This window comes from Thalia democratica, chromosome 4, assembly GCF_965202585.1.
Source record: "Thalia democratica chromosome 4, ktThaDemo2.hap1.1, whole genome shotgun sequence".
Lineage (NCBI taxonomy): Eukaryota > Metazoa > Chordata > Thaliacea > Salpida > Salpidae > Thalia > Thalia democratica.
Window position 1 is genome coordinate 53,378,466 of NC_139168.1, and position 27,717 is coordinate 53,406,182.

Genomic DNA, 27,717 nt, shown 5'->3' on the forward strand with positions numbered 1-27,717 from the left:
TTGACTTTAAATACAGCAACGATAACAAGTCAAAATTACTTATAATATTTTAATCTAAAAAATCTACCAAAAGCCAGAAAGTACTGAAATTGAACAGTCACGTGAAGTATAACCGAACTTGCATTGACACTTATTGGGTGAAATACATACTCCTCCATTTTTACATGGAAGCTCGCATATTGCTGTAATATTGAAAAAAAGAAGATTGATTGAAGGTAATTGATAAAACTTTTGATAACTTTTATTGATTTTTGATTAAAAATAATACTTATTTTTTTGCGAAATCAGCAGAAGCAAACTAAAACTGGTTAACATTGTTTAAAACTTTGATGCTTAAAAACTATAAAACACTTCATTTTTATTACTAATTAAAAGTAAAAAAAGCTAAATACCAAAGGCTGATTTAAAAAATGTCGACAAACGCTTTAGATATGCTACCTTAAACATATTTTCACTTAACTGGATAGAATAATAAAAAAACTCACGATTTTGGCATCTGTTTCCTACCCAACCTTGAAGACAGGCACATTTAAAAGGTTCAATGCAATGTCCCATATTGAGGCAGGGAAGCACACAAATAGGGTGGTTGCATCGTTTTCCTGACCAACCCAAAGGACATTTGCATTTACCTTGATGAGTGCATTTCCCCCCGTTCAAGCATTCGTGAAGACATATTGCTAAGGAATTAGAGCTTTATTAATTAAAACTAAAAAAACATATACAGTTTACTTAAATAGAAACTTATATGTGTCAACATTTTTCTTAAGAAGGTTTGATAAACAATTATTAAACCTGATCACATGTAAAATCAGTATTTGTTTTGTTTTAAGTATATTTTGCATCGATTAGTAAGCAATTTAAACCAAACTTATCGGCCCATCATATTATCTGTGTAAACTGTTATTACTATTTCAGAATTTCTAAACTAATTTAAATATATGTAAAGTAATTTAATAAAACTATTTTAAGGCTTTATTAAAAATTGACGTAATAGCATTAATTCTTAAGATCTAGATAAATATAAAAGTATAAGACTTTCAACTACGAATAAAAATAACTTATTACCTTTGCAGGATGGAATGTCTAAAAATTTGCCTTTGAAACAAGTAGACTTCATTCGTTGCCCTTTGCACGGCATGTAGCCATCTGCACATTTGAAAGAAATCGTTTCATTTTCTAGATATAAGTCTTGTTGGTCTACTATCTGTTACGTTTGAATTAAACATCAAAACCATTTTTATTTGTTTAACAATCTCAACTTATATTGAAGCATAAAATTAAAAACATAAAACAAGAGTTTTGTCGAATTTTTTTCAGCATTATTTTTCGTGTTCAGTAAGTCTTTCGTCGTAAAATAATCATATGTTTGTGTTTGATAAATTTTTGTCCGAATTTGCTTTTAAATAGTTTGTGATAGTTGTAATGATATAATTTTAGTAAACTCCATTTGGATTTCACTAACTAAAATGGCCTTGAAGATCTATCTGTGGCTACAACAAACTAAAACTTTAAAGTTATTGAATGAAATACAGGTAATAGTTCATCTGTTTTAAACTTTCCAAAAAACTTATTGAGAATTTTTTTCAATAGCATTTTTTCTCAAATAGTTTATTATATAAAGTTTATACTAACTTCTAAAAAGTGCGTTCTAGATGGATAAACCTGAATTTTCAAAACATAAACTTTGTGTTTAAGACCAAATAATAATAAAATATTCTAAGACATTGTTTAGGTTTTTTAGTTTTATAGCTTGCTCAAACTAGCAATCACAACAGCCCTAAAAATCATTAAAAAAGTTCCAAGATACTAATTATTACTTAAAATAAATTTTAAAGCTTGTCCGATAAGCTTCTGGCGATAGCTTAAAACATTTTCAGTTTCATTTTTTATAGTAATATTTCGTTTTGATTGTTTAATATATACTGTAATAATCACTAGAAAAGAATTCTAAACACATACGCTATAGACATTTTCAAAATCTAACAGAAAACACTTATACAAGTACGGCGTGACAAGTACATAATCAGAGTACTTAAAACTTTCAAGCATAACAAATCTTTCCAATTAACCGCCGTAAACTCAATTGGAGCTTCCTATGTAATGAACCTGCTGCGTTAACTTTCATTTAATATTTGAATATTGAATATGTAGTTTTAGTAGACAAAATGACCATATATGGATTTGTGCACTCAATCATAATATTGAATAGCTCTTTCTAGTTACATTTGTTATTATTACAGTTGTTGATAAGATCTAGAGACTAAGAATTAGATATATATTTTATAGCATTATTTGCTTGTAAATCTGTTAGGGTACTTTTATGGTTTTAGTATAAGAATTATTATTTAAATAATATTCATTTGTTCTATAGTTCTCTAAATATTTTATAGTTCTGACATTAATTAAAGGTTTAAAAGCATTTTTCACTTGAACTTAAATTGTTAAATTTTCACTTAAACCTAAAGTTTTATTTATTTTCATTTGATTTATAAAAGTAACTTAAATTTCTGAAGTAGAGTTTTCATAATAGTGTTTTGTGGTTCTTTTTTATAATAAATACATTGTTGTTCAAACTGTGTTGTCTGATTTATAAAAATTAGCATCTTATATTTAAAAGATAGTAATCAAATAAGTAAGGATTTAATTACGACTAGTAGCCCAACAAATTAAGTATACCAACATCTATGGGTTACACGTACAACAATGTTTTTCTATTCTTTGTGTTAATATATAGGTGTTTTAGGCATGTTGATGTGTCAAAAAGTTTCAATAAATAAAGTATATAAAAAAAAATATATGCATACTAACAACCAAATCTCTTTCTACAAGCCCGTTTGGAGGAAGGCAGATATTTTGAATTTCAACACCGGCTTTTAGCATTTCCGCAGCGTCAATTTCCAATTCTCTACCTTGAACTACATACAAGCAAACTGGTTCTTCTCCAGTAAACTTACCGTCTGCCCCACACTGCCTTTCTGTATCTCCTGATTAGAATCGTTAATTTAAAACAACTAAATTTACATTTTAAAGATGAAAAAAGATTAAAAACTAAAAATGAAAAAGTATTTTGTAATACCTCTTGTTTACTTCTTACTATTTCCCTAACATTTTGGTTAGGCATTTTAAATAAAATTTTAATTTTAAATTATTAAACTGTGTTAGTTAAACAAGAATAGTACTTTTTTTTTGAACAGATAACAAAAAAAGTTCAACAAACCACTGTCAATTATTGAATTTTCAATACAGCTTATGTGCACAACTTCACCAAAAAACACTTCCTTATCACTTGTTGAAACGTTAGCGTTTATTACATACTCATGAACTCCACAGCTAACTGGATGACACCCCTTGAAATTACCTGAAAATTTTCCGTCTGCCATACATTGTCTGTAAAAAGTAGCGTGTTTTAGGTTAATTTGTATTATAACAGCTATAAACTTCAAGGTTTTATTTTTTTATAATTTAAAACTGAACTTAATGTAAATCAAATAACTTTATACTTCTTCATAAGCTAATCAAAAAGAAGTAAGTTTATCAAGTAGTAAGAAAAATAAACTATTAAAATAGTTACTTATAGTGTATCTTGTATGGTAAAACATAAAAAAAAGATTAGTAATTAGCGTCAAACTATATTCAACCTTAAATACTTACAATTTTTTTAGCCTTGTTTTAGATTCTAGTATTTGTACTTTGTTATACATACATTTTAGTTTAAACTTTGTCAAATGTACAAACAATTTAAAGCAACCTTGTTGTAGTACCTTGTGCTTGAAATCCCTTAAGACAAGTAATAACAACTGTCATGCCAAAGTATAAACTTGTAGTTTTCGAAAGTCTACCATATTTAATTTCATAGTGCTTACCACATGATAGTGCTGTTTTAAAACTTATAAAGTCATTTTTTACATAGCTAAAAAAGTTTAAAAAACTTTTTACGTGACAGGTCTTATCAAAATTTATTAAAAAAAAGTTTTTAGAACAAACGTGAACAAGAAAAATGCCTATCACTCCATGACCCGTTGTTTTCACAAGTCCTTGTAGATTTTTTCCCCTTAACTTTATATCCAGGATCACATTTATAATAAACTACACTGTTTACAGTTGTGCTGAGAAAAAAAAAAACTTGTAAATATTATTAGATTAAACAAAATAACTTTTTTATTTTCTATTTATCAACTTAACTTAGATATAAAAACATGAGGCTGTTACGATTATAAAAAACTAACTAATACGGAGTTTGTATTACACCATTTAACAAACGAGGTAATCTACCACAATCAATAATTTGGCAAAATGGCGAGTCACCACGCCAACTACCATCAGTTTGACATTGACGCTTTGATAACCCCTGTTATATTTTTATTTTGCATTTAAAACAGTTTCTTGTCTAAATTGATGAAAAGTAAAACTTAGTGTTTAATTATTAATACAGTATTAGCAAGTAGTGATTTAAGACTGTTAGTAAACTATTTTTTTACTAAAACAAAACATTTTATACTAATTAACTTAAACTTTTTAAGATAAGTGGCCTTAAAAATTTCTAAAAGCTGTACAGAATAAATTACTGGAAATTAAATTTTGTGCACACTAGACTATATTTTTTGAGTGTGTTCAAAAACAAACAATTTGATGATTACAATTAATTTATATTATAATTAGTTTTTTTGTAATAGAAAAAGACCAAAAAAACACCATTTAAAAAAAAACCTTACAGTTTAAAATTTTTTAGTGCACAAAATAATAATTTCTACACATACTAGTGTGCACAAGTGCATATTGTGAAGACAAACCCTTTAAGATATCTTCAATACCTGTGTTGCTAGTATATAATTAAATAATAAAAACTTTTGTAATAAACTTAAAATTTAACCCAGCAAAACTAATCATTAAAACAAGAAGTAAACTAGCCATTAGAACATATCCTAAATCACACTTATAAGTTACTAGTGAAGGGAAAAACAAATTTTCTGATACAAAAAGTGACTTTCTTTCAGGTAAAGATTTAGTTTGATGCTTTATTGTAAATTCCAGGTCTATTTCACCATTAACCAAGTGTTTTAATGGATTACACTTAACTGGCTCACAAGTAATAGTCGTTGGTTCGATGTTGTAATAACCACTTCTCTGTTTATAATCAAGTATAGGATCTTTATTGGTTAAAAAGTTTTACAAACAGTTTTTAAATGATTCAATATATACTAGCCATTTAAAAACAATAAAAAAATAGAGTTATCTAAATCTATGCTTTAACTAGGTAAAAAGCTTTAAAATGATAGTTAAAATTGTAATGAAAATTTCATTAAATTTAAACAAAATCTAAAAGAAAATAAAACTTTCATGCACTATAAATTTCAAAGGTAGTAATCTTATATAACTTTTTTCTTATGTTTATTAGATAGAAAAATATATATTTTATCTAAAAAGAGTTTAGAAATATAAACATCAAGACTAAATACCTTCATAGAAGACTGTAACCAAAAAAGTCTGTTATTACAAAGCTGTTATACGAAATTTCAATAAAACAAGTTTTAACATATTTAACCTGACAAAGTAATTCAAATGATTTTTTTTTACTACCATTAATACGATACCCATCATTACATTTGACAACAACTTTACTTCCAACAAATACTTTGCTAAGTTCTGGTAATAGAATTTCCCCTAAAAAAAATTTAACATATTTCATTAATTTTCTGTTGACTAGCTTTAAACCTTATAAAAAAAAAGTATTTTTTTAATCTCATCGTTTAAAGTAAAAAATAAATCTTTTTTACATCAAAGTTTAAATAATATAGCTATGAAGTTTAAACACAAATATTTTTCATTATATAGTTGACAAAATTGTCAATGTTTAATGTAAATACTTGTTACCTTTTACACCAACAGGATTTGCTGGGATCAAAAAGGGATATAAAATGGTAGAAAAGGAGAGATGGAAACATAATAGACTTATTTAATATCTTAACAATAACTTATTACTGATTAAGAACCTGAAAGACGTCTACTTACTAGGACGATTACGTTATTTTTGCTTCTGTTTTAAATAAAATACGCTATTTTTCTACACACTGACCGTTTGGTATTAGCGGTACAGCTTGATCGCAAGTTGTAGGTATACACCGAGTATTATTGATATCATCAATATCGAATAGTCCATTAGAGTTGCAGTTAATTTCACGTGACTCGTCCACGTCATAAGATCCAAGCATTCGGTTGTTATTAATACACTTATAAGTAGCATTTTCACCGAAAAGGTATTCTGATTTTTTGTCTGTAACATAATGTTAGAATAAACTATCTATTTATTAATTTAAAAGATAGTATATACTGTTATTCTTTTTATTTATATTAGCACTAAACTGAACTGCAAGACTATCAACAACATTCCATGCGACACTCGTTTTTTATTAAGTGTTGTTTTTTGTGATTTGAAATCATAAATATAAAGATAAAAGTACAAAAATTACTTATAATTTCAGCTTGAGATATTTCAATTGCAGGACCACAACTGATGATTTTACATTTTAAATTAGTATTTAAAATAAAGTTTCCGTCTGATCCACACAAAATTGAAGCGTTTCCAATTAGTTTAAACCTGTTTAAATTTTTAGGAAGTAGTTAAGTGAAAATTGATTAATAAATAATGTTTGTTTATGATTTAAACAATTTTTATTGAAGCTATAAATTAGTTTATACAAATATATTCGTAAAAACTATTAGTAAATTATGTATTGAAAAAGTAATAATTTTATTAAGTAAACTGAGTGTAAAATTTATTTCAATTAATTTTAAGTAAATTTTGAATGTATTGCAACAAAATTATTTGTATAACTAGTAGACTACTATTTACCTTAATTTTGCGAAAATAATAGATGTAACAGTTATCTTAACAAAATCAAAAAGTAAAGAACAAACTCTATAAAATTACATTAAAAAAAACAACGAACCCTTCTTCACAAATTAGTTTTGCAGTCTCTCCGAACAAGTAACTCTTGTCTAAGAAACTACCGTGTTCTACTAAGGGAAGCGAGTTACAAGCTTGTTTAACACAAGTGACCGATTCGTTACTGAAAGTTCCATCACTTAGACAAGTTTGGCAGCAAACATTTTCTTCGGCCAAACGGTATCCTTTGTTACATTCGTAAATGGCCTTGTCTCCAAACACATGATCATTTGCTTAAAAAAAATAATTAGTACGAAGTTCCTGATTGAAAACTTTAGTACTCTTTATTTGAAATTAGTGGTTTACGGTGCAAGTGTCCGTTAAGTGCTTATAAAAATTGACCTTTAAGTTTTCAGCTAGAAAATTGTTTACATTTTGGAAATATCAAAATAAAAAATACTTATGCAAAATTTAGCTGATTTGAAAAAAAAACTTTTAAAGAGCCTATTTTAAATTTCCTGAAGACAACCGCAGTGTAAACTGTATTTGACACAAAAATATAACCTTAAAGTTTTTAAGCTGAAAATTGTTTAAAATGTGGAAAATGTCATAAAAACACATTATGCAGAATTAAAAAAAATCAGGAAACTTCATGGAGATCCATCTTGATTTAGAAGATTTACAAAAAAAGATAAACAAATATATTAAATCAAGAAGTGCCACCGTTAAACTAAATCGTCTTAAATTCCGCACAATGTGTTGTTGTGACACAAGTGCCACATTTAAATTACTTTCAGCTAAAATCTCTAAAGTTGCATTTTTGGGATCTATACAGCTTACACTGGGGTTGTTTCAGAAAATTAAGAACAGCCTCCATTTATTTTTTTTTAAATCAGATAAACTTTAGGGGGTATTTTCGTGATGTTTCTCAAATAATAATTTTTTCTTGCTGAAAACTTAAAGGTTGCATTTTTATAAGCACCCTAGTACGTATACTTCAAAAATAATACTAAGATTAAGTAATGATTATACAACTTGATTAAGTAAAAATTCACAAACTTGTAAGTATACCATTCTTTAAATCGATTGTATTTTTGCATTTAACGGCTTCACAGTAAGGTACTTCCGCTGACCAATTACCATTTGCTTGACAAGTTATTGACTTTTCACCCTATTACCATGTATTAAAACAAATAAATCTAAGTGTATTACATAAATAAAAGACATTTAACTAACTTTTATTCAGTTTTTTAAGGGTAGATATCTTTTAATATATTTTTAAAATGTCTAGCTATCTATATAAGCGAAACAACCTAATGTTATAGTAGTTAGTTTTTAATTTATATTAATCAATTTAAGAAGCTGTTTTGCTAGTAATTTGATTAAGTACAGATAAACGAGTATTTTAAAGATTATTAAGATTAAAACTCTTAAGAATAAAGTTTATATGATTAAAAACATGTACTTACAATAAGATAGTATCCATTACTACACGAAAAAGTCAATTTCGTCAGGTATATCATTAACCTATCAACAGCAGTACTTATGTGAAGATTTTTGTCCTTTGTTATTATCTTATCACAAGTTGCAATTTTACATTCTTTTAAGCCTGTACTTGTCCATTCGCCGTTAGACTGTAATAAAGTCAACTAAAAATTTCAGAACTAACAACGGTTTTATATACTAGATTTCTAAAGCATAAAATAAATATCATTAGAAAATAAAAATAACTTCATTTGTGAAATACTTAGAACTTTAGAAAACAGTTAAATCAACTTTAGAATTAGCTTGAAAATTTGTATTTAACATTTATAGAGAATAAAGACGGTTTTAATAATTTACTTAGTTAAAAAATTAAAACCTGGCAAGTAATAATTAAATCCGTTTGTGCTGTGTTGAATAAATAGCCAGTTTGACACGTTATAACACAAATATGTTCGTATTCTGACCCATTGCAATCATACACCACTGTTTTTATTTAATTTTTAAAGCGTTTTTAAACTAATAATTTAAGCTTAAAAATTAGAAACATATTACTGTTGTTATATGATTTTTGCTTTTCTGGGCAAGATATTCTGTTACATGTTGGCAATTTTTTGTCAAAACTTCCGTTTGCAGTACAAATCAATAAATAGTTATTCAATGAACTTATTTCAAACCTGTAACAAAATTCACGTATTTTATAACTAAAACTTATCAAAAAATAAAGAAACAGATGTAGTTTAGTTTATAAAGTTGTAAGTTAAAGAAAAACAAAAATTACATGAAAAACCAGTAAACTGTAAGCTTTATCTGCTTGTTCCGAGAGACTTAAAAACTTTTTTTTTACTCCAGGTTAATACCAGTGGCGTCGCGTGGTATTTTTTTTAGGTGGTGCAGAATTAAAAAAAAAATCCCCTTCTTTAAAACTCTTTTTTTATCTTAAATAAAGAACTTTTTCTACAACAATTACATTAAATTGCTAATGTAACTTGGGAAATTTTGTTTAAAAATAAAACATTTATTTAAAAAAAAAATTATTTAAGAAAATAACTTTTTACAGATTTTAAAAATTCAATATATTTTTTGAGATATAGCTGGTCAAAGTCAAAGGCAATAAAAGGTTCCTCATGGGAGGCACAAACTAAAACAGCGCTTAAAAAAATGTTTTACCCCCCCCCCCCCTTTTATGCCCTAAAAAATTACTTTAGAATTATTTGACTGAAATTATTTTATAAAGTTTTAATTTAACTACAACTCATCTTTTATCAATATAAAAAATTCATATTAACTTTTGAGATATGGTAACTCACAGTCAGAGGTACAAAGGAATCCTTATTAATATAATATAAACTCAAACAAGAAATAAATCAAATCACTAAAATCATATCCTTTTTTTTATAAGTTGGCCTCAAAATCTTTAGATGTTTCTTTTATAAAAAAAAACAAATTGCTGAAATAGATATTTGAAACACTAAGAAAAAAAAAGTTATAACAAAAGTTTTTTTTTGTATATATAAAAATATATATTGATACTTAAAAATTTTAAATTTCTCTTCAACAAAAGTAAACAATTTTTATAAAACTTAGGATGAAAAAATTTGATAAAAATTGCTTTAAGAATGATGGAGAATATAGGTTTTCAGTAAAATTGTATTCTTTTGCTGTTTTGATTTGCTCCTTATATAATAAATCATTGTACTCTCTGGCTTTGACCGGTTGTAACTAAAAGTTTAATTGGAAATTTCAAGTTTATTAAAGAGTAACTATTAGCTTTTTGAAAAAGTTAAAATAAGAACAAAATGTAAAAAAGTGCCTATAAACCTTCCCCCCCTTACCCCTCACTATTTTGCACTTATTTTTTTACAAACATTAAGATTTTTATTAACTTTTTTTCTAATTTTAATGTTTTTTTTGGAGGTTTAAAATTCAATAGTTTAAAAGGGTATCTTTTCTTTATTTAATTTTAATATGTTTTTCATTTTGATTACAGTATTTTTCTCAGGAGCCCAATTTTTTAAAGTTTAGTTGGTGAGGCTGTTGAACTTTTACAGAATTTTAAAGATAATTTATAAATAAGTAACCCTTATAGCAGTAAAAAATTGGTTTGTTAGTTTTCATGTGGCCATAGGGGTAAAACACTTATTTTTTAATTTTAGATAAGCTTGTTATTTTCAGAGTAAAAAACTAAAACTGCTTTAGTCAGCCTGAATATTTTTATAATTTGGTCTGTTTTAACTTATCTTGGGTCATCTTGAGTTTTTAACATTTCTAAGTTATCCTGATTATGAGGCAAGGCAACCATTTTTCAACAATTTTATCTAAAACTTTTGCTTTGTTTATGAAAAAATTAAACCAAAAGTCATATAAAGTAGACTAAATTTTCCTAAAATTTTAAACTACTCTAAGTAATCAAAGTTTCTAAGTTAAGGCTATTTACTTTATTTAAATATGTGACTGTTTCAATAATACTAGTTTTCATTTAATATAAGTCTAAATTATTTTTCTAGTGAACTAGAAGTTAATAATAAACTTCTTATTTTTTTTTCAGAACTTAAACTTTACATTTAATTATAATTTAATTAAATATTTTATTAATTTTATGATAACAATAATCAATTATAATTAAGTTTATGTATGCAGATTAAAATAAAAAATCAAATTTCTTAGACTTTAGTGATTTAAGGTTCTTATCTTTTTTTTTTCAAAATATTTAATTCATGACAAGTTTTGTTCTTTTATTGTCCAGTTTTAATAGAAGTGATCTGTTAAATTTAAAAAAAACCATGTGGGTATATAAACTCAAGTTTAATCCTTTGCAGTAGCTTAGCTTTGTTTTTATTTTATGTTTACAATAGCTTGTAGATGACACTTAAGCATGTCCTGTTTTAGGGAATTTTCAACTTAGTTTACTTACCGCAAGATATTGATTTTGCGGTAATTCTTGAAGAAATTTTGCTTTTTTGAGTTCATTTGCGGCAGTCAGCTAAGAGTTTGCGGCAGTGAAGTGGGCAAAATGGTCGTTTTCAAAATTGGAGTTTTAAAAGAGATTTCGTTCTAAAAAATAACGAAAACGCTACAGATACTTTTTTTTTTTCTTACAAAATTTCAAGGTGGTGCAGTTGCGGCAGTGCAACACCCCACGCGACGCCCCTGGTTAATACTATATAAAACCGAACGCGGCTTGAAAAGGGAGTTTTTTTGCAGTTTTATGAATATTTTTGCGTACAGTTTTAAAACTTTCAGCGCAGATTTTGAATATTCTTGAGTAAAATGTTAAAATTTTTGTCGTAGTTAAGCGTCGCAGCTTTTTGTTTAAAACGAGTGCGCTTTGCATTTGCAGGTTTATTCGCTTTTCGTTTCGGCTAGCTATCATTGTTGGCAAGAATAGTTACAATTAGTTACAATTAAAGCAAACGCTCTTTTGTTTTAGCAGGCACTTTTTAGATTTTTTAGGAACAAAATTTCACTATTTTTAGTTTGAATTGTGTATTGTTTGACTTAGTAACAAACAGAACCCCGAAAAACGTTTACCAGAACGTGTTTCGGTATAGTTGTGAAAGTCACTTAGATTGTATTTTAGCGATTATACGCGTTCAGCTTTCGTTTTTTTTTTTAGCGACTGTTACTCAGCATTGTACTTACACTGTAGTCCACTGACTTCAACAAACACCACCGAGAAACGAAAGCAAGTGTCACTCAATACACTTTTCAGCTTTCGTTGATCGCTACTACTGTATATTCGAGCTCTACACTTCTACAGTCAGTTATTTTTCTGTAAGAATTGCCAAAAAACTAAAGCAAGTGTATATTTGGTCTAAATTTACTTCCAGCTTTCGTTGTTTTTCAACAACCGTTATTCAAGTAGAAACTTCTATTGTAGTTCAACCAAAGCGGACTTTTAGACGTTTCAAACGCTTCAGTCCTAGCTTGGCTCTGACTTCAGTAAGAATTGCTCAGGAATGTAAACAAACGCTAATACATTTAGTAAAAGTTGCCCTGCAAACAAACCATCGAGCTCTGACTTGCATGTGTGTGAGTTTATTTTTTTATCGCTTGTTAGTAACATTGTATAATAAACAATGAGTGCCGAACCTATACTTTTAGTATTAACAGTAGAACGTAGTTAAGTAAATTAATATTGATAAAATTAGTGTATCGTATTTTGTTCTATATTAAGTTTATATAGTAAAGTATACGTTGAAATCACTAAGATTAAAAAAATAATTTTTAGCCAATAAAAAGATTATATATTAAGTAAATATTATAATCATCATAGACTAAGTTAAACTATTACGGAATGACGCATCAGTTATTAGAATCAGAGGGTTATAAAACAACTAAAATTGTTTCAACACACTAATGTAATACACTTAATAAAAAATAATTCTTACCCCTCGTTGCAAGAGTAAGATACAATTTCTTCAAACAAAACTAAGTCATTTTTTTCATAAAATGCATTTTGTACAAATGGTGCTTTTCCACAGTTGATACGCTCGCAAACAATATCGCTTCCAATATAAAATCCATCGTAACCACATGATAACTGACTAAAAGAACTATTTTTGAGTTGGTAACCAGCTAAACATTGGTATGTAACGACTTCATCTAACTTGTATTCTAGAAATTGTTTTAGAACTTTGTTTTCAAAGTAATGTATAATTATCTATTATTTAAAAAATAAATGTTTAAAGTATTATTATTTTTTAATAATTCTGTCAAGTTACCTCTTTCATTTTCTCTAGCAATCGTGTTTTCTATGTATGGTGGTAAACCACATGAAATCGGCTCACAAAATGGTATTTCGCTGTCGTATGAGCCATTAGCAAGACAGGTGACTTGATTTATACCCTTTTCAAAAAAAAAAAAAAAATTTAGATTAATTTGGCATTACTTTTTTTGTAATTTTTATTAAACTTTTAAGAAATTGAAACTCAGTAAAATCTTTTAAATTAAGTTTAATAAAAATTTGTGTAATATAAACTATTTTATACTTAAACAGTTTAGAAAAAAACGAAAACCCAACTTATGTATTTTATTAGAATTATTATTAATACTAAAGCATAGCTAGATAATAATGTAAAATTAGAATGGAAATTGCAAGCTAAACATAAATATATATATATAAGATGTAACGTTAAATGGCGTTAAATCCTGGAGATCCTGATAAGCTAAGCTTATCGGAATATATACCACAGATGTTTTTTTGTCAAAACTTTATTCCGACTAACGGCGTTTCACTGCTCTCAAATAAACTTAAGAACAGATCTACGGAGTCTATAAAATATTAACACACATTAGAAAAAAAGCAATTATAATTATGTATAGTGTTTATGTTAGTAGTAACTATAAACGAGCTTTATGGTTTAAAAACAAAGTTTTGAATAAAAACATAAAAATATAAAATTGTCTACAAAAAATACAATTTTAATAAAAGCACACTAACCTCAAAAAAGCTCTAAGAATAGGCAAGTTTTTAAAAATGAAAATTTAATTAAGAATCGTCGGTTGTGGTGACAAATATTCGATAAATCTTGCCGCTTGTTCAGAAATTTATCGAATATTTGTCCCCACAACCGACGATTCTACTTTAAATAACTCTGTCTACTTATGCACTTATTTATTTCACAACATTCACATTTACAATCACAAACACTTACAAATTTAATACTTCATGTTTTTAAGCTGCATTATTTATTAATTAATTTGTTAAATTTATTATGACGTAACATTTCTGCACAACTTAATTTAATTTTCATTTTTAAAAACTTGCCTATTCTTAGAGCTTTTTTGAGGTTAGTGTGCTTTTATTAAACTTGTATTTTTTGTAGACAATTTTATATTTTTATGTTTTTATTCAAAACTTTGTTTTTAAACCATAAAGTTCGTTTATAGTTACTACTCACATAAACAATATACATAATTATACATGCTTTTTTTCTAATGTGTGTTAATATTTTATAGACTCCGTAGATCTGTTCTTAAATTTATTTGAGAGCAGTGAAACGCCGTTAGTCGGAATAAAGTTTTGACACAAAAACATCTGTGGTATATATATATATAATTTATTGAAATGTACGATTTTAAAAATACTGGAACAAATGTTTCTTAAAGACAAAAAAGATTGTCTTTAATCTTAAGCCAGTTAAAATTTAAAATAAAAATCGTATATTTCAACAAATTATTTAAAAGCCCTTCAAGTGGGCTCAGTAGAAGGTGTTCAAGTTTGAATAATATACTTATTTAATATATATATAGAATTTGTTGGAAAAGTACTTTTTTAATAAATTATTTAAAAGCCCTTCAATTGGGCTCTGTAGAAGGTATTCAAGTTTGAATAATAACCTTATTATATATATATATATATTGGAAAAGTACGATTTTGAAATCGTTTTTTACTAATAGATTATTTAATAGCCCTTCAAGTAGGCTCTGTAGAAGGTGTTCAAGTTTGAATAATAACCTTATTTTATATATACTGTTTATTAAACGATAAAGTAGCGCTCAAAAAATTTGGTCTACGCACCTGGTGTACGAAAAAACCTTTCGGTTATCGAGTCGTACACCACAGTTATTGAGTCGTAAAGATAGATTTAATTATTTGCTAGAAGAAATATTTTAATTAAAATTTTTTGTGTTTAGTAAAGTATATTTTGATATCTTATCTTTTTAAAGCAAACTACTACTTTTATAGAACAACTTTAAAAATAAAAATTTGTATAAATAACTAAACTTTTAAGCTTTAAAAACTTTAAAAGAGATGATTTTACTAAATTGAAACTATTTTTAAAAACTATTTACTTAAGTTATTTAGGGACCTAAGTTTTTAAATTTAAATCAAGCGTTAGACGAAAAATAAACATCAATAATTTAAAACTAAAAATTGAATAAGAATTGGTAGACTAAGAAACAACATTTAGTGTATATCCTTTTTCACATTTGAATAAGACTGTATCTTGAAATTTTACAATACTGTTGTTTTTTATTAATCCCAAATGATCACTTGGTACTATGGGTTCACAAAGGACTCGTGAGCATTCTACTTTTGAAAAATCATTTGACCAATTTCCACTAGCCTGAGTATTTTAATATAGGTACCGACTAAATAAAGAAGGTGTAAAAGATAAAAAAAGGCAGATATTTAGTTAGCTTTATAAATAAATAGTTGAAACAATGTAAAAAATAAAACAAACACCGTTGCTAACTTATAAAAAAAAGGTACTCTTATAAAGTACTCTTATTTAGCTTTTAACGAAAATTCTGAAATAGTTTAAACTATAATTTAATTTAAATAAAAGTTAGAACTAAAAAAAACATATAATATTTTTTAAAATCATACCTTATTATGCTTTGATAGGTAGTTTGATTAGGTTAAGAACGAAAAGAAAAACTATTTAAATTAAATACCTTTGAATTAATTAATATTTGAAACAACTAACAGTACAACTAGCATCAACTTTACTGTTTTGTATATTTAACTTGTACCCATCTTGGCATTTTATAGATATTGAATCTTCATAAAGAAAGTCATCAAGTAAAAAGCTTAGAATTTCAGCTAACATGTTAGAAATATTTTAAGATTATAAATACATTTTAAAATGTTAAGATTTTAAACTTAATAATCTTAGAGTTTTTTTGACAAAAAAACAACCATATTGGGGAAGATAAGGATCAGTACATGATATTCTATCACAAGTTATTTTTTGTTTTTGGTCAAAATTTCCATCGCTTAAACAGTTGATTTTTTTGGACGAAGACTCAGAATGTCTAAATCCTTCAACACAACTATACTTTGCTTCGTCCAAATAAACATAGATTTTGTCTTCTGTTTTGAAATTTCTTTAATTTAATTACGCGTGTGTACAAAATAAAACATTGTTAAATAAATTCACTATTATATATAATTTTGTTAGTCTTTATCTAAATCCAATTAACTCCTTTTGACTTAATAATTTCGAGTTTACTACATACGCTTTTTACTCAATTGAATTAGTGGTTTTAATTAGCTTAATAATGTTTTTAATACAAAGTTTGTGCGTTAGTTTAATATTTTTGTTGCTCACCATCAATCTTAGCATTCTCTATGGAAGGACCACGACCACACACAACTGGACTACATTTCGGTACAGAAGCTGACCATTGACTATTTTCATTACAAGTTATTGAAGAATCTCCGTGTAACTTATAGCTGATACAAAATTGTTCATAATTCGATGATTATATAATTAATTGTATCGTTGCTAAAATTAGAGGTTTTTGAAGTATATATAATTTTTGAACCATTTTTAATCTGAAAGAAAAAAAAAAAAACTATAGTTAAAAAAAAATAACTGACCCATCATAACAAGTAAATTCAATTTTATCCATATAAAAGCCAGTAAAATTTGATGCATTTCCGTTATCAATTTTCTTAATTTCGGGACACGATACAGGTAAACAGTCAGGCATTTTTGTAAACTTACCATCTGCTTCACAAGTAACATCGTATAAATGCTTACCATTAGCTAATTTATACCCCGCAAAACACTCAAAGCTTAAAGTTTCAAGATATGTATACTTTTCATAGTTATCTGAAACAAAAAGTTTTTTAAAAGGCTTTTAGATTCTAAGTTATTTAAGATTTCAGATTATGGTTAAAAACGTATATTTTACTAGTTTATAGTAGAGAAAAATTATAAAGTATAACAAAAACTTTTTTTTTTCAAAAAACTTTATTTTATTATAAAAAATTAAGACAATTTAGGGTATAAGCTTCATGCAAGTTTTAAAAAAAGTTTTCAAAGCATACTCAAGTAATTAAATCTTTAACGATTCATTCAAAATTATTAGCTTGAAACAAGTAAAAATCGTTCTAAAACTTCTGTGTATAACACCAAACAAAAAAAAGTAAAGTATCACACAAACCATTTGTGGCTGCAGCATGGCGAGTTTTGGGAGAATAACCACATACTTTCGGTAAACAAATAGGTTCGTGAGAAAGTGTGGATAAAGCAGTGCAAATAGTTTTTAATTTGTTTTTAGCTTCGTACCTATGATTTTATTATCGAAATTATATCTGATAAAATAATATAAGCATATTTATCATGTCTGATTCTGAAGGAACTTAGAAAAAACGCAGAAATGGTATAAAAAGCCGAGCACTGCGAGAGAAGCGCGTGTTTTTGAATTTTTTGAACAGAGCGCTTTTCAACTTTACGTCGATAAGCGCGCATTCAGATTTTCCTTCAGCGAGATACTAATTACCTCTTTTTCTAGAATTCTTTTCTAAGATGGTAGTTTGTTTACATAGTATAATAAAAGTTGAGTGCTGAATTCGTGCTTGTTTAATACTTAAAATTTTATCAACTTAATCTAAAAAGTTATATTTTTAATACCTGTTTGATAGGCTAGGCCATAGTAACTTTTTTTATATAGTAGGTTTAATTGTAGATTACTTAGTTTAATTCATTCATTATTAATAATCCCTGATACAGACTTTAAGTACTAGCAGCAAGAAATCCAAGCTTTTGTCAGCCTCTAGAAGCTAGTTACTAAGCACGCTACGCATGTGCAAACGGCTGAAAAGGCTTTTGGTGCTAGTAAACGTATACAAGCAAGTAATCCTGAGCTGACTAACGTACCTGACCGATACAATGTGTTATTAGACGACCCAAATATGTCAGCACTAGTAGAAACAGCAGAGGATTATAATAAAAATCTTTAAAAATTAAATAACTACTACGATAAACTAAATGTTCATAAATGTTTAGTGTTAATAATATTTGCGTATAAAAGATCCTAACTAAAATGTTTTTTAGAACATAATTACAGCAATTTGAAAAATACTCAACTAAATAAAAACTTACAAAGTGTATCTACGCAATAACCAGCACAGTTCAACGCGGTTCTAAAAAAACATGTATATGTGTATATTTACATTTAAAGAAAAATCACGTTTTTTATTATTATTTGAAGTTCTTACATTTTTCTGACCACCGTAGTTCTTCGCTAGTTATAGCATAGAAAAAAGTTATTAGCTTTTAATAAATCGAAAATGTTTCAAATTGTTTTTGGTGTCATTACCTTATAAATACACAACAATCATGTTTATATATTTTAGTACTTATTAACTTGAGATATCTCAACATTTGAAATATAAACTTTTAAAACATTATAGCTTAAATTGTTTTACTTCACCTAAGTTATAAATATCTTATTTAGAATTATAAGATTTCTAATGAATAACACCGCTAATTTTTACTAATAGTTTTATTTAATATAAAATGTTTTATTCACCCTGTATCACATTCATAAACAACTTCTTCTTCAAACAGGATATGGTCAACCAGATTCGTAACGAACCCATATTGTATTTTAGGAACTGGGCATGAAACTTTTTTACAAACGGGTGCGAAATCAAGCGACCATTTTCCGTTCCATAAGCAAGTTGATGTCAAAACATCTTCAGAGAAGAAACCTAAATAAATATATAAACTAGTAAAACATATTAAGTATCCAAAATAAGTACTTACAGTTTATATAGTAGTTTATGTTAATGTAAAACTTTACACAGTAATTATACAGTTTATACTTTTGATAAAGGTTAACAAAAAAAAACTTGAGGTTTGTATATTAGTGTTGTATTTAAAATAAAAGTTTAAACGTATTGATTTAATCGAACATAGTTTTTTTTACCAAAATATTAAAAAAAAATTGATAAAACTAAACCTTTGAAACAATTATATTTTATTGAGTCATTAAAAACGTGATCATCAAAACTATTTCGTCTGTTAATATCAAAAAAGCTTCCGTTTTCGATTTCAGCTGGTTCTATGCATTTTATAGGTTTGCAACCAGTACAAATATCTGACCAAAAACCTTTAGAGTAACATGTTATGGTATATTCTAAATCTTTTTCAAAACCTCTCTTGCATGAACATAAAACTTCGTCGTTATAAAGCGTTCCTTCGTATGCTGTAAATTTTACTTAAAATAAAAAAAATATTTACACAGTGGAAGCATATTTAAATGAGTACTTTTATATTTAGAACTAGTTAAAAATTAGAACTAATTAGAACCAATTAATTATGCATTATGTTTATGAAGAGAAACAATGCTTTTATAAAACGTAAATCAATGATTTTTTTCGCATAATTAGTATAAGCTAGTTAAAGTACGCGATAAAAAGGATTGTTCTAAAATGTTAAAAAAACGTAATTTTAAGAAGGCAAAGGAACCGCTTAACGACCATGGGTAAGGTGTAACGTTGATAGTAAACTACCAATACAATCGTTTCGAGCCGTTCTTCAAGCAAACAGCAGGAACCGCTTACCAATTAGCTGACACTAAGTTTAAACCGCTTGTTAAACTGATGCTGTGAAAAATTGTCAATCCGTGCAAAAGTGACCATTCGTGAAAAAGTGCCCATCGTGCAAAAGTGTCTTTGTGTAAAAGTGACGCCTCGTGCAAAAGTGTCCCTTTGTGCAATTTTGACACTTACCCTAATTTATTACCTTTGTTCTTTAAGTTTTGATAAATTTAAGCGTAATTTTAAAGTAAAAAAGACCAAGAAATTTCGGTAAAATTATTTAGAAATTAAAGTATTACAAAAAGTAAGTTTTAGCAAAAAAAATCTAATCTTAACTTGACAACGTGCACACGAAGGCACTACCTCTCTAAACAGCTAAACTATTCACTTTTGTCTGAGTTTTATAAACGTGTCTGGTTTAATCTTTTAGTTTAATTAAAACAAAATTTTCTGAGTAACAAAATAACGGCGGTTGTCAAAATCGTGGACAAAACAAATTTTTATTGTTATGTTTTTCATACATAATGTTTAGTTTATTTTTGTTTTTAAAAAAATCCAATAAGTATGATTTGGGGTAAAATTAAAATTTTTAAATTAGATGTAGAAATCGAGTTGTTACTATTTTTTATAATGTTAAATACTTTTATACGTTTTGTTGCTTGAAAAAACACAATTGAAATATCTTTACTTTTACAAGGATTACAAGGATTACAGTGGTTTGCTCGAAAAGCTCATCAAATATTAAACTAAACACTGGTATTTTGACTAATCCTTTAAGTTATATCAATTTTTTATGACTTTCATACATATTATTTTTAGAATTTTAGTTTAAGCACCGATGAGCTCTTTTTTAGCGAAACACTGTTTACGTAATAAAATTTAGAAAAATATAAATAGAATAATGTTAAATACCATAGATTTTTTTCGGAATTACTTTTATCAAACTAAAAGCTATTCATATGTTAATCTTTTTAAATATTTAAACTTTATGATACATACTGTAATCTTAGCGGTAAAGTGTCGTCTTCTTTTATTCTCATCTCTCGAATTATTTTATGTTTAAAATTACTCGGTTCGTTTGAACGAGATTGCTGTTGCTTTTACTTTAGCTTTTGTTTTTTACATTTTATTGATGTTATTTGTTAAACATCGTTACTAGTAACGATGTCGATTGTATTTAACTTAGGCTTTAAGCCGAATTACTTTATTTCGTATTATTTTGCTATTACAATTTGTTGTACTTTTTCGCACATTTAATCATTGTAAATACATTTTAACTTGCAGACTTGATTTCAGATATATAAGTAGTATAAGTTATCTACAACCTTTAAAAATACTTTCATAAAACAGTTGCATAAGTAGTCAAAACTTTATAAATCTACTATATTAATTATCTAAGTCAATCTAAATATTAGCTAAGAATTAACCTTAGGATTTCTATATATTAGCGCGTTATAGTCAATAACCGCCAGGCCCGCAAAACATATATAACCAAGCATATATCTTAATTGGTTTAATACTACCGCATTTCAATATTTCAACTAACTTTGTTCACTAGCTTTAGTTGATTACAAAACTAACTTTCAAACTAACTTATTACAGCGAATGGACCTTTTTTAGGTATTCCACAGCTTATTCTTTTACACCAACCTTCAATAGGGGACCAATGTTTGTCTGCCATGCACTTAGATTCAAATGTAAAATTGTAAAACCCTTCTATACAAGTGTAAATCACTTTTTCGTCTAATGTCGTACCTTTTACTGTAAATCTTATTTTCGTTAGAATATATTACACTCTAACTAGATTTTATAAACTAAAAAAAATAGAGTAAGTTACATAAGTTAGTTATTTACTAATAAAAAAGTCCTTTTTAGAGTTAAGCAAAATACATTAATTAAACTTTTAAGTTAAATTAGTAACAAGCATATATAAAATGACTTAAAACGATTTTGTTTTGAACTACTACTATATAGTATAAGTTTTTCAAAAAAAGTCGTCTTAAAATAAGTTGAAAAATCTTTGCAATAAAAAGTCAAAGATGTTCTTTTTAAAATGTTGTCAAAAAGTTTTACAACAAAATTACACTAAAGAAATAAAGATATCTAATAAGTATTCAACTTTTAGAAAAGGAACATGTTTGATACTAACGAAAACTTTTAAGTTAAATTCTGTGTACAAAATAAGTTTTAGTTTAAACTTTTTAAATTGTTTTATAGTAATTTTTTTATAGTAGAGTTTATCTTAACACTACACAGTTAATAAAACTATTAATTTTTTATGAACAGATCGTTTTCAACAAACAAAATTATTTTATACATTTACAGCAAGAACTTTCTTTAAGTTTCACTTATTCTGTTTAAAAATCAAGATTTTCATTTATAAAAACCAACATTTTTAATGTATATTAAACTAATATCTAAAACTTTAAAGATTTAGATTATTACTTATATTTGAATGTTGATTTATGTAAATTCGACACAACAAACTGAGTGAATGAACCTTTTATAAAAGAAGCAATTTATAAATGCATTGGTCCTACTAAAGTTTTTATGAAACATATTTTGATTTTTCTGCAAGCCTAATATGTTGCGTATTTTATTTCTATATGTGTTATAGCGTGGTTTGCGAGGTTGTAATTAACATTTACGCATTACCTAAAGCCCGCTGTTCGTAGCCTACAAAGACTGATCCCGTGTTATGGTAAAACTCGTCAAAACTACTTTAAATTTGTGCAAAATTTACTCAAATCTCTATCTTTAGGTCATCTGGTGTCAATTAGTAGGTGAAGAACGTGATGCAAGCTTCTAATGAGGCTTTTGTAAATTTTGTAGCTTCCAAGCGTAAATCTTGGTATCTTACCGGGTTATTAAAAGTTGTTTTAGTATTTTTTGTAACTTGCTACAGAATCGTAGGGGGTGTTTAGCAACATAAATCGCCTTGTATACAGTTACCAATCATACTTCAACATTCCGTTCATTTTTAAGTACCAACATAACTGCATACTCTCATATTAAATTCAATAAAATTAGAGGAACATTAAATTGCTTTGTTCCTGCTAGGACGTTATCACGCGTCATTTCAGATGTTTTAAATTTTTGCAGATTCGTAATTTTTTTGAGCTAGCTCCGTTCCTGGATAGTACCAACAAGTTAAAAAAAATATTAACAAACTATTTATAAATGCACAAATTAGATTATAAGCGAAAAATATGTGGAACGCTAACGTTTTTTACAACACAAAAACAAAAATTCATGTTAGTTCAAACGTTTATATAAGTAATCTACCAAATCCGATTTTTTTTCCAAACTAAGATCTAGATATTTTTAAAAAATGAGATCTGGTTGGATCCGGATACGGTAGATCACTAATTTATATACATAGTTTAGTGTTAGAATCAGTCCACTCCGATGGAAACCGTCTTGTTGAAAACCCAACATCAACTGTGCTATGCAAAGACCATATTAGGTATGCATAGGAAGGTAGCTGTCAACGACTAGTTTAAGTCTAGCATTAAGACTACATTCTTCTGTACTATCATCAAACATTTCGAATTTGGCGCCATAATTGAGTAACATAAATTTGATTGCTTAATGTAGTTGTCTATTAAAGTTTTATTTGTACAAATTTGACTTTAAATATTTTACACGTATTATTAAGCCTCAACTTATTAAACAGTTTGTGTACGTGTTTAGCTTTTATTTAGACTACGTTTCGAAACATAGGCTTTTAGTTTATATTAGTAGACAACAAATATGTCAAAACAGATTAGTACACCCTTGAAAAAAATGGTCACCAATCTGCCAATCTGGTTGATTAGACAGCTGCAGTATCGATCGGCTCTCGCGCCGACAAAGAAGAGAAGCGTATTAGAAGGTCAGAATAATGGATTAACACTACAAATACAAAGATAATTTAGAATATTAAAACATCTAAACTTTAACAAATGTATTAAGTATAAGTGCTATATATAAACATATAACTATTACACTTTAAAAGTTCAGTAAAGCTTTTATTTTACACTCATTATGTTGCTTGAAGTACTTTGAAACCGTCGTCAGCAAGCAGTTAAGTTACACATGATTGAACATTTCAGTATATGATAATAAGTAGGTAGTTTGAATCAACACTGCGTCAGACGAAATGCAATAAGTCAAATTGTAACAAATTTACCCTGTTATTAAATTACATTTAAGTTTTAGCCATTTTCGTCATTTGGCGGTTAATGTTTTCATTGTTTGAGAGTTGTTGTTAATGTATTTTGAATTTGAGAATTTACATTATAGAATTTGCAGCTCGATAAGTTATTCATTTTGGTGTTGTATTTCAAAAAATATTAAACTGTCTTAAAAATTAAGAACTAGTTGTTTTGAATTTATACAGTTTTACACTTAATTTAAAACTATAAAATAAAGTTTTAAAGACTATGTATCTATATTATATTTCTTGGTATTTATTATTTCAGTTATCAAATATAGATCAGGGAAATATTGGTCAGGCCCCCAGCACCAAACGCTCTAAGCGTTTGGCTGTAAAAAAATTGATAATAAATATAAGAGGAGCTTAAGCTCCCTGTCTAAAAGTAGCCCATCCATACAGGGCAGGGTTACAAAATAACATCAGAAAAAGATCTCTGCTCCAGTTGACAGATTGTGTTTTCTCGCAAGGCTCAAACAAACTAAATAGCAAGTGAAGCCGCTATTAAATTACAAAAAAAACAAAAATTTAAAAATATTCTTTTAAGATTCCTGTTATAACTTACTAAGTAAGTAAAAAAAACTTAATACATTTTTAAGTACTTTCTATACACTTATTAGGTTATATAAAAAATATATAAAGAGTAAACCTTCCATTTTAGTAAAAGGTATCCTTTTAGGATCTCCACATGAAATAGGTTTACATACAGGAGGTTTACTGTAGTTTCCATCTGGCATACATTCTACTGAGAATGATGATTCGAAATAGTAGCCTTCGTCACATAGATATGCATAATCTTGCTACCGTTTAAAAAATTGTTAAAAGACAAAAGCCACTCCAAGTTAAAAAGAGAATTACAAGTTATGGCAAAACTAAAATAGATATATAATTTTTTGTGCTTAACAAAAAAAGAGTTAAAAAACAAAAGTAGATTAACAAATCAAAATATTAGTGCCTTTTAAATTGAAATCATAAATATAAAACAGTGTGATAAATTAAAAAATCTTGAATTACTTTTCTTCACATATTTACAATGTAAAAATAAACTAAAAAAAAAAGACTACAAAAAATATCTAACTCCGACAGTAAGTTCCGTTTCAGTGTCTGTAATTCCAGTATGTTTAACTTTAGGAACAACTCCACATGAGATAGGATAAGCACAACCATTTAGTTTTTCGTTAAGAACATTTGGGTAATATGTTAATTTCTGTTTAAATTACCAATGGCTTTCGAAAAAAGGTAATAAACGTTAAAGTTAAGTAAGAACTAGCCCACAATGCATGATAGCTAACTTAGTTCAAGTGCAAATTTTCAAATAAACTACTTGTAACTACGCAAGTTATCAAAATTTTATAAAAGTTATCAAAAAGGAATATATTAAGGTGTTTTTCAATAGAATTTTAGACCTATAATACAATATAAATTTTAAACAAACCCCTTGGTTAATAAGCTTATTATTAGGTTCACATTTTAAATAATAGCTTCTTTTTTCAGTAGATGTCTTCCAGCCTTGCTCACATTGAAATAGTAGGAGATCATTTAAGACTGGCGTAGCACTTTTGTTTACTGAAATATCGATGCGAGAATTGATCCTTAAAAAATTAAAATATTATTAAACTCTATTCAAATACTTAGTAAAATGAACATATACAGCGTTAGTCATATAAACTTTTTAAAAATAGTGTAAAATTTTTAGAATGTAGTAAAACCGTTTTTTGAATTTATCGTTTGTAATGTTTACAACTTAAAAATCTAAATGCAGTGAATTTTCTATTTAAAGTAGCTCAAGTAAGTTTTGTATAGTACCAGTATTATATGTCGTTTGAAACTTACACAAAATTCCATAAAGGTTCAAAGCATTTAACAGGTTGACATGTTGGAAATTCATTGCTCCATTGACCAATCAAACTTCCGGGCTCTCTGACATCACATATGATAGGAACTTTAGATTTTTTAATATCGTGATACCCGTGATTGCATTCATAGTAAATCTGCTCTCCATAAGTAAACACATAATCCGGATTAAGATGTGTTTTAGTTGTAAGGCCTCCCTCCTTTGTAACATGTATATTAAACTTCACAGAAGAATACGGCACGAGTATTGGACTAATGCATTTGACCGGATTGCAAACAGGTTTCTTAGTCCAAGTAAGGTCAGGTTGACAAATTGACTTCACTATTAGAAAATAACTAGCAATCATATAAAAGTTTATACCTACATCATAGTTGCCATAGACTTAGTCTTTTTCGCAGTTACAAATGTTTAGTTTTAATTGTTGATAAGTTTTGGTCTTTTCGGCTGTTTTTGGCAACATTGCCTCTATGATGACTATTTTAATAAATTGTATAAACGTAGAAAAAATGTAAAATTAAAGTGTTAAAGTTTTTCTGTTTACTATTGTATTATAAGTTATAAGTTTTATTCTATAAAATATGCTATAAATCTATATTACTACTTTTGTATATCTTAAAGCAAATTTTAGTCTATTTCAAAGTTTTCGTACATAAAATAAAAACTAACAAGGTCCATCTATTACATATCCTTCAAAACAAAAATACTCGATATAGTCACCAACTTTGCCTTCTCCAAAAATTTTTTCGTTCATATGAGATTTTAAAATTTCTTGTTTACTTCTTAATCCGTTTACAAGACAAAACATTGGATAGCACTCAGAGGGAGAATTAGAAAAAGTCCTTTTATTTTATAAGTTTTACATAAAGGAAGTTTTTTGTTGAATAATATTAAAAAATGATTGAGTTAAAGATCAAATAAATTTATAAAAATAAAATGCAATCCTTAGAAGTTTTAAATATTCGACACATCATTGTCATACTCAAATAAACTTACCCATTTGCGGTGCAACTAATAGATTCAAATCCATTGTTACCATTTAGGTTGTCATAACCTTGATTACATTTATACTCAACAAAATCTTGATAATAAAAAGAACGATTGACACTGGAAACATTGAAAAAACTTCCATGTACCCGAGGAGGTGCATGCCCACATTTAATCGGAACACATCTCGGCACCTCAGTGAGAGACCAAAGTTTTTCAGATCCACACTTAGATGTAGGAACTTCCTTTATACTACGATCAAAAACGTAACCAGTTGCACACGAATAAGCGATGATATCATCATAATAGTATAGAAGTTTTTGATCAACTACAGCTGAACTAATTTTTTTGATTACATGGTTTTCATAAGCTAGCGGTTGACCGCATAGTTTTCTTTTGCATTCAGGGTTGTAGGAAGTTTCAAAATTAGATTGACCCCAAGATTTGTCTGAATTGCAAGTCAGATTAGTGATATCAGGGTTTGTAAACTCAAATCCCCTGTTGCATGTGTAAAGTGCCATATCCATATATCTAACACCAGTTTTTATGAAGTTTCTGTTTTTATGAATCAAGTTATTTTACAGGTATATATTTTTTTGAAATTATTAACATCAAGTGTATGATAAAAAAACAACTATATGCTAAAAATTAGCAATTTTTTCCATTTATAGGGTTTAACAATATTATATTCATAATTTAGAAGCTACATACTAAAAGAGATTTTTAGTTAAAAGAGCAATTTTTCACTAATTATTATTTTTTTAATTTATGGTTTAAAGTGTAATTTAGCTAGCTTTTGGGCTAAAAATAACATCTTTCAAGCTGAATTTTGAATATTTCTCAAATAACTTGATGATAAAATACACATAACAAATAAAGAAGTAGTAAGCAAATGATCTAAACTGGTGTTAATAAAATTCTGCACTTTTTAGTTGTAAAAATAAATAACTTAAAAAAAAAATACTTCATAATCATTTGCTGAATAAGTTGCAAAAAGCTGAATACATGAACTAATTTTTGGTTTGTTAAATAAT

The 27,717-nt window shown here is 27.2% G+C and overlaps 1 protein-coding gene across 1 annotated transcript; it reads right to left on the reverse strand.

The window, feature by feature from the left end:
• Positions 1-27,204, reverse strand: LOC145833444 (sushi, von Willebrand factor type A, EGF and pentraxin domain-containing protein 1-like). Its single transcript, XM_082940620.1, has 34 exons — positions 26,693-27,204; positions 26,366-26,538; positions 25,678-26,020; positions 25,280-25,436; positions 24,923-25,051; positions 24,494-24,644; positions 21,243-21,410; positions 19,070-19,315; positions 18,638-18,818; positions 17,267-17,391; positions 16,698-16,932; positions 16,426-16,550; positions 16,014-16,187; positions 15,802-15,917; positions 15,277-15,438; positions 13,090-13,213; positions 12,757-12,982; positions 8,921-9,042; positions 8,745-8,851; positions 8,353-8,517; positions 7,943-8,054; positions 6,948-7,176; positions 6,468-6,595; positions 6,074-6,271; positions 5,543-5,661; positions 4,909-5,124; positions 4,227-4,348; positions 3,985-4,106; positions 3,749-3,875; positions 3,218-3,387; positions 2,809-2,984; positions 1,066-1,204; positions 486-677; positions 1-182 (listed from the first exon to the last, which is right to left on the reverse strand). Exons 1-34 carry the CDS (start codon positions 27,202-27,204, stop codon positions 64-66), a joined length of 5,910 nt encoding a protein of 1,969 aa, XP_082796746.1. The 3' UTR covers positions 1-63.
• Between the last annotated feature and the right edge of the window lie 513 nt (positions 27,205-27,717).

Coding starts and splice junctions, on each gene's coding strand:
- LOC145833444 (XM_082940620.1), bottom strand. CDS start 27,204: ATGGCACTTTACACATGCAACAGGGGATTTGAGTTTACAAACCCTGAT. Junction 26,021..26,365: donor ATATGTAATAGATGGACCTT/GTTAGTTTTTAT, acceptor ATTTTCTAATAG/TGAAGTCAATTTGTCAACCT. Junction 25,437..25,677: donor GAACCTTTATGGAATTTTGT/GTAAGTTTCAAA, acceptor TAATTTTTTAAG/GATCAATTCTCGCATCGATA.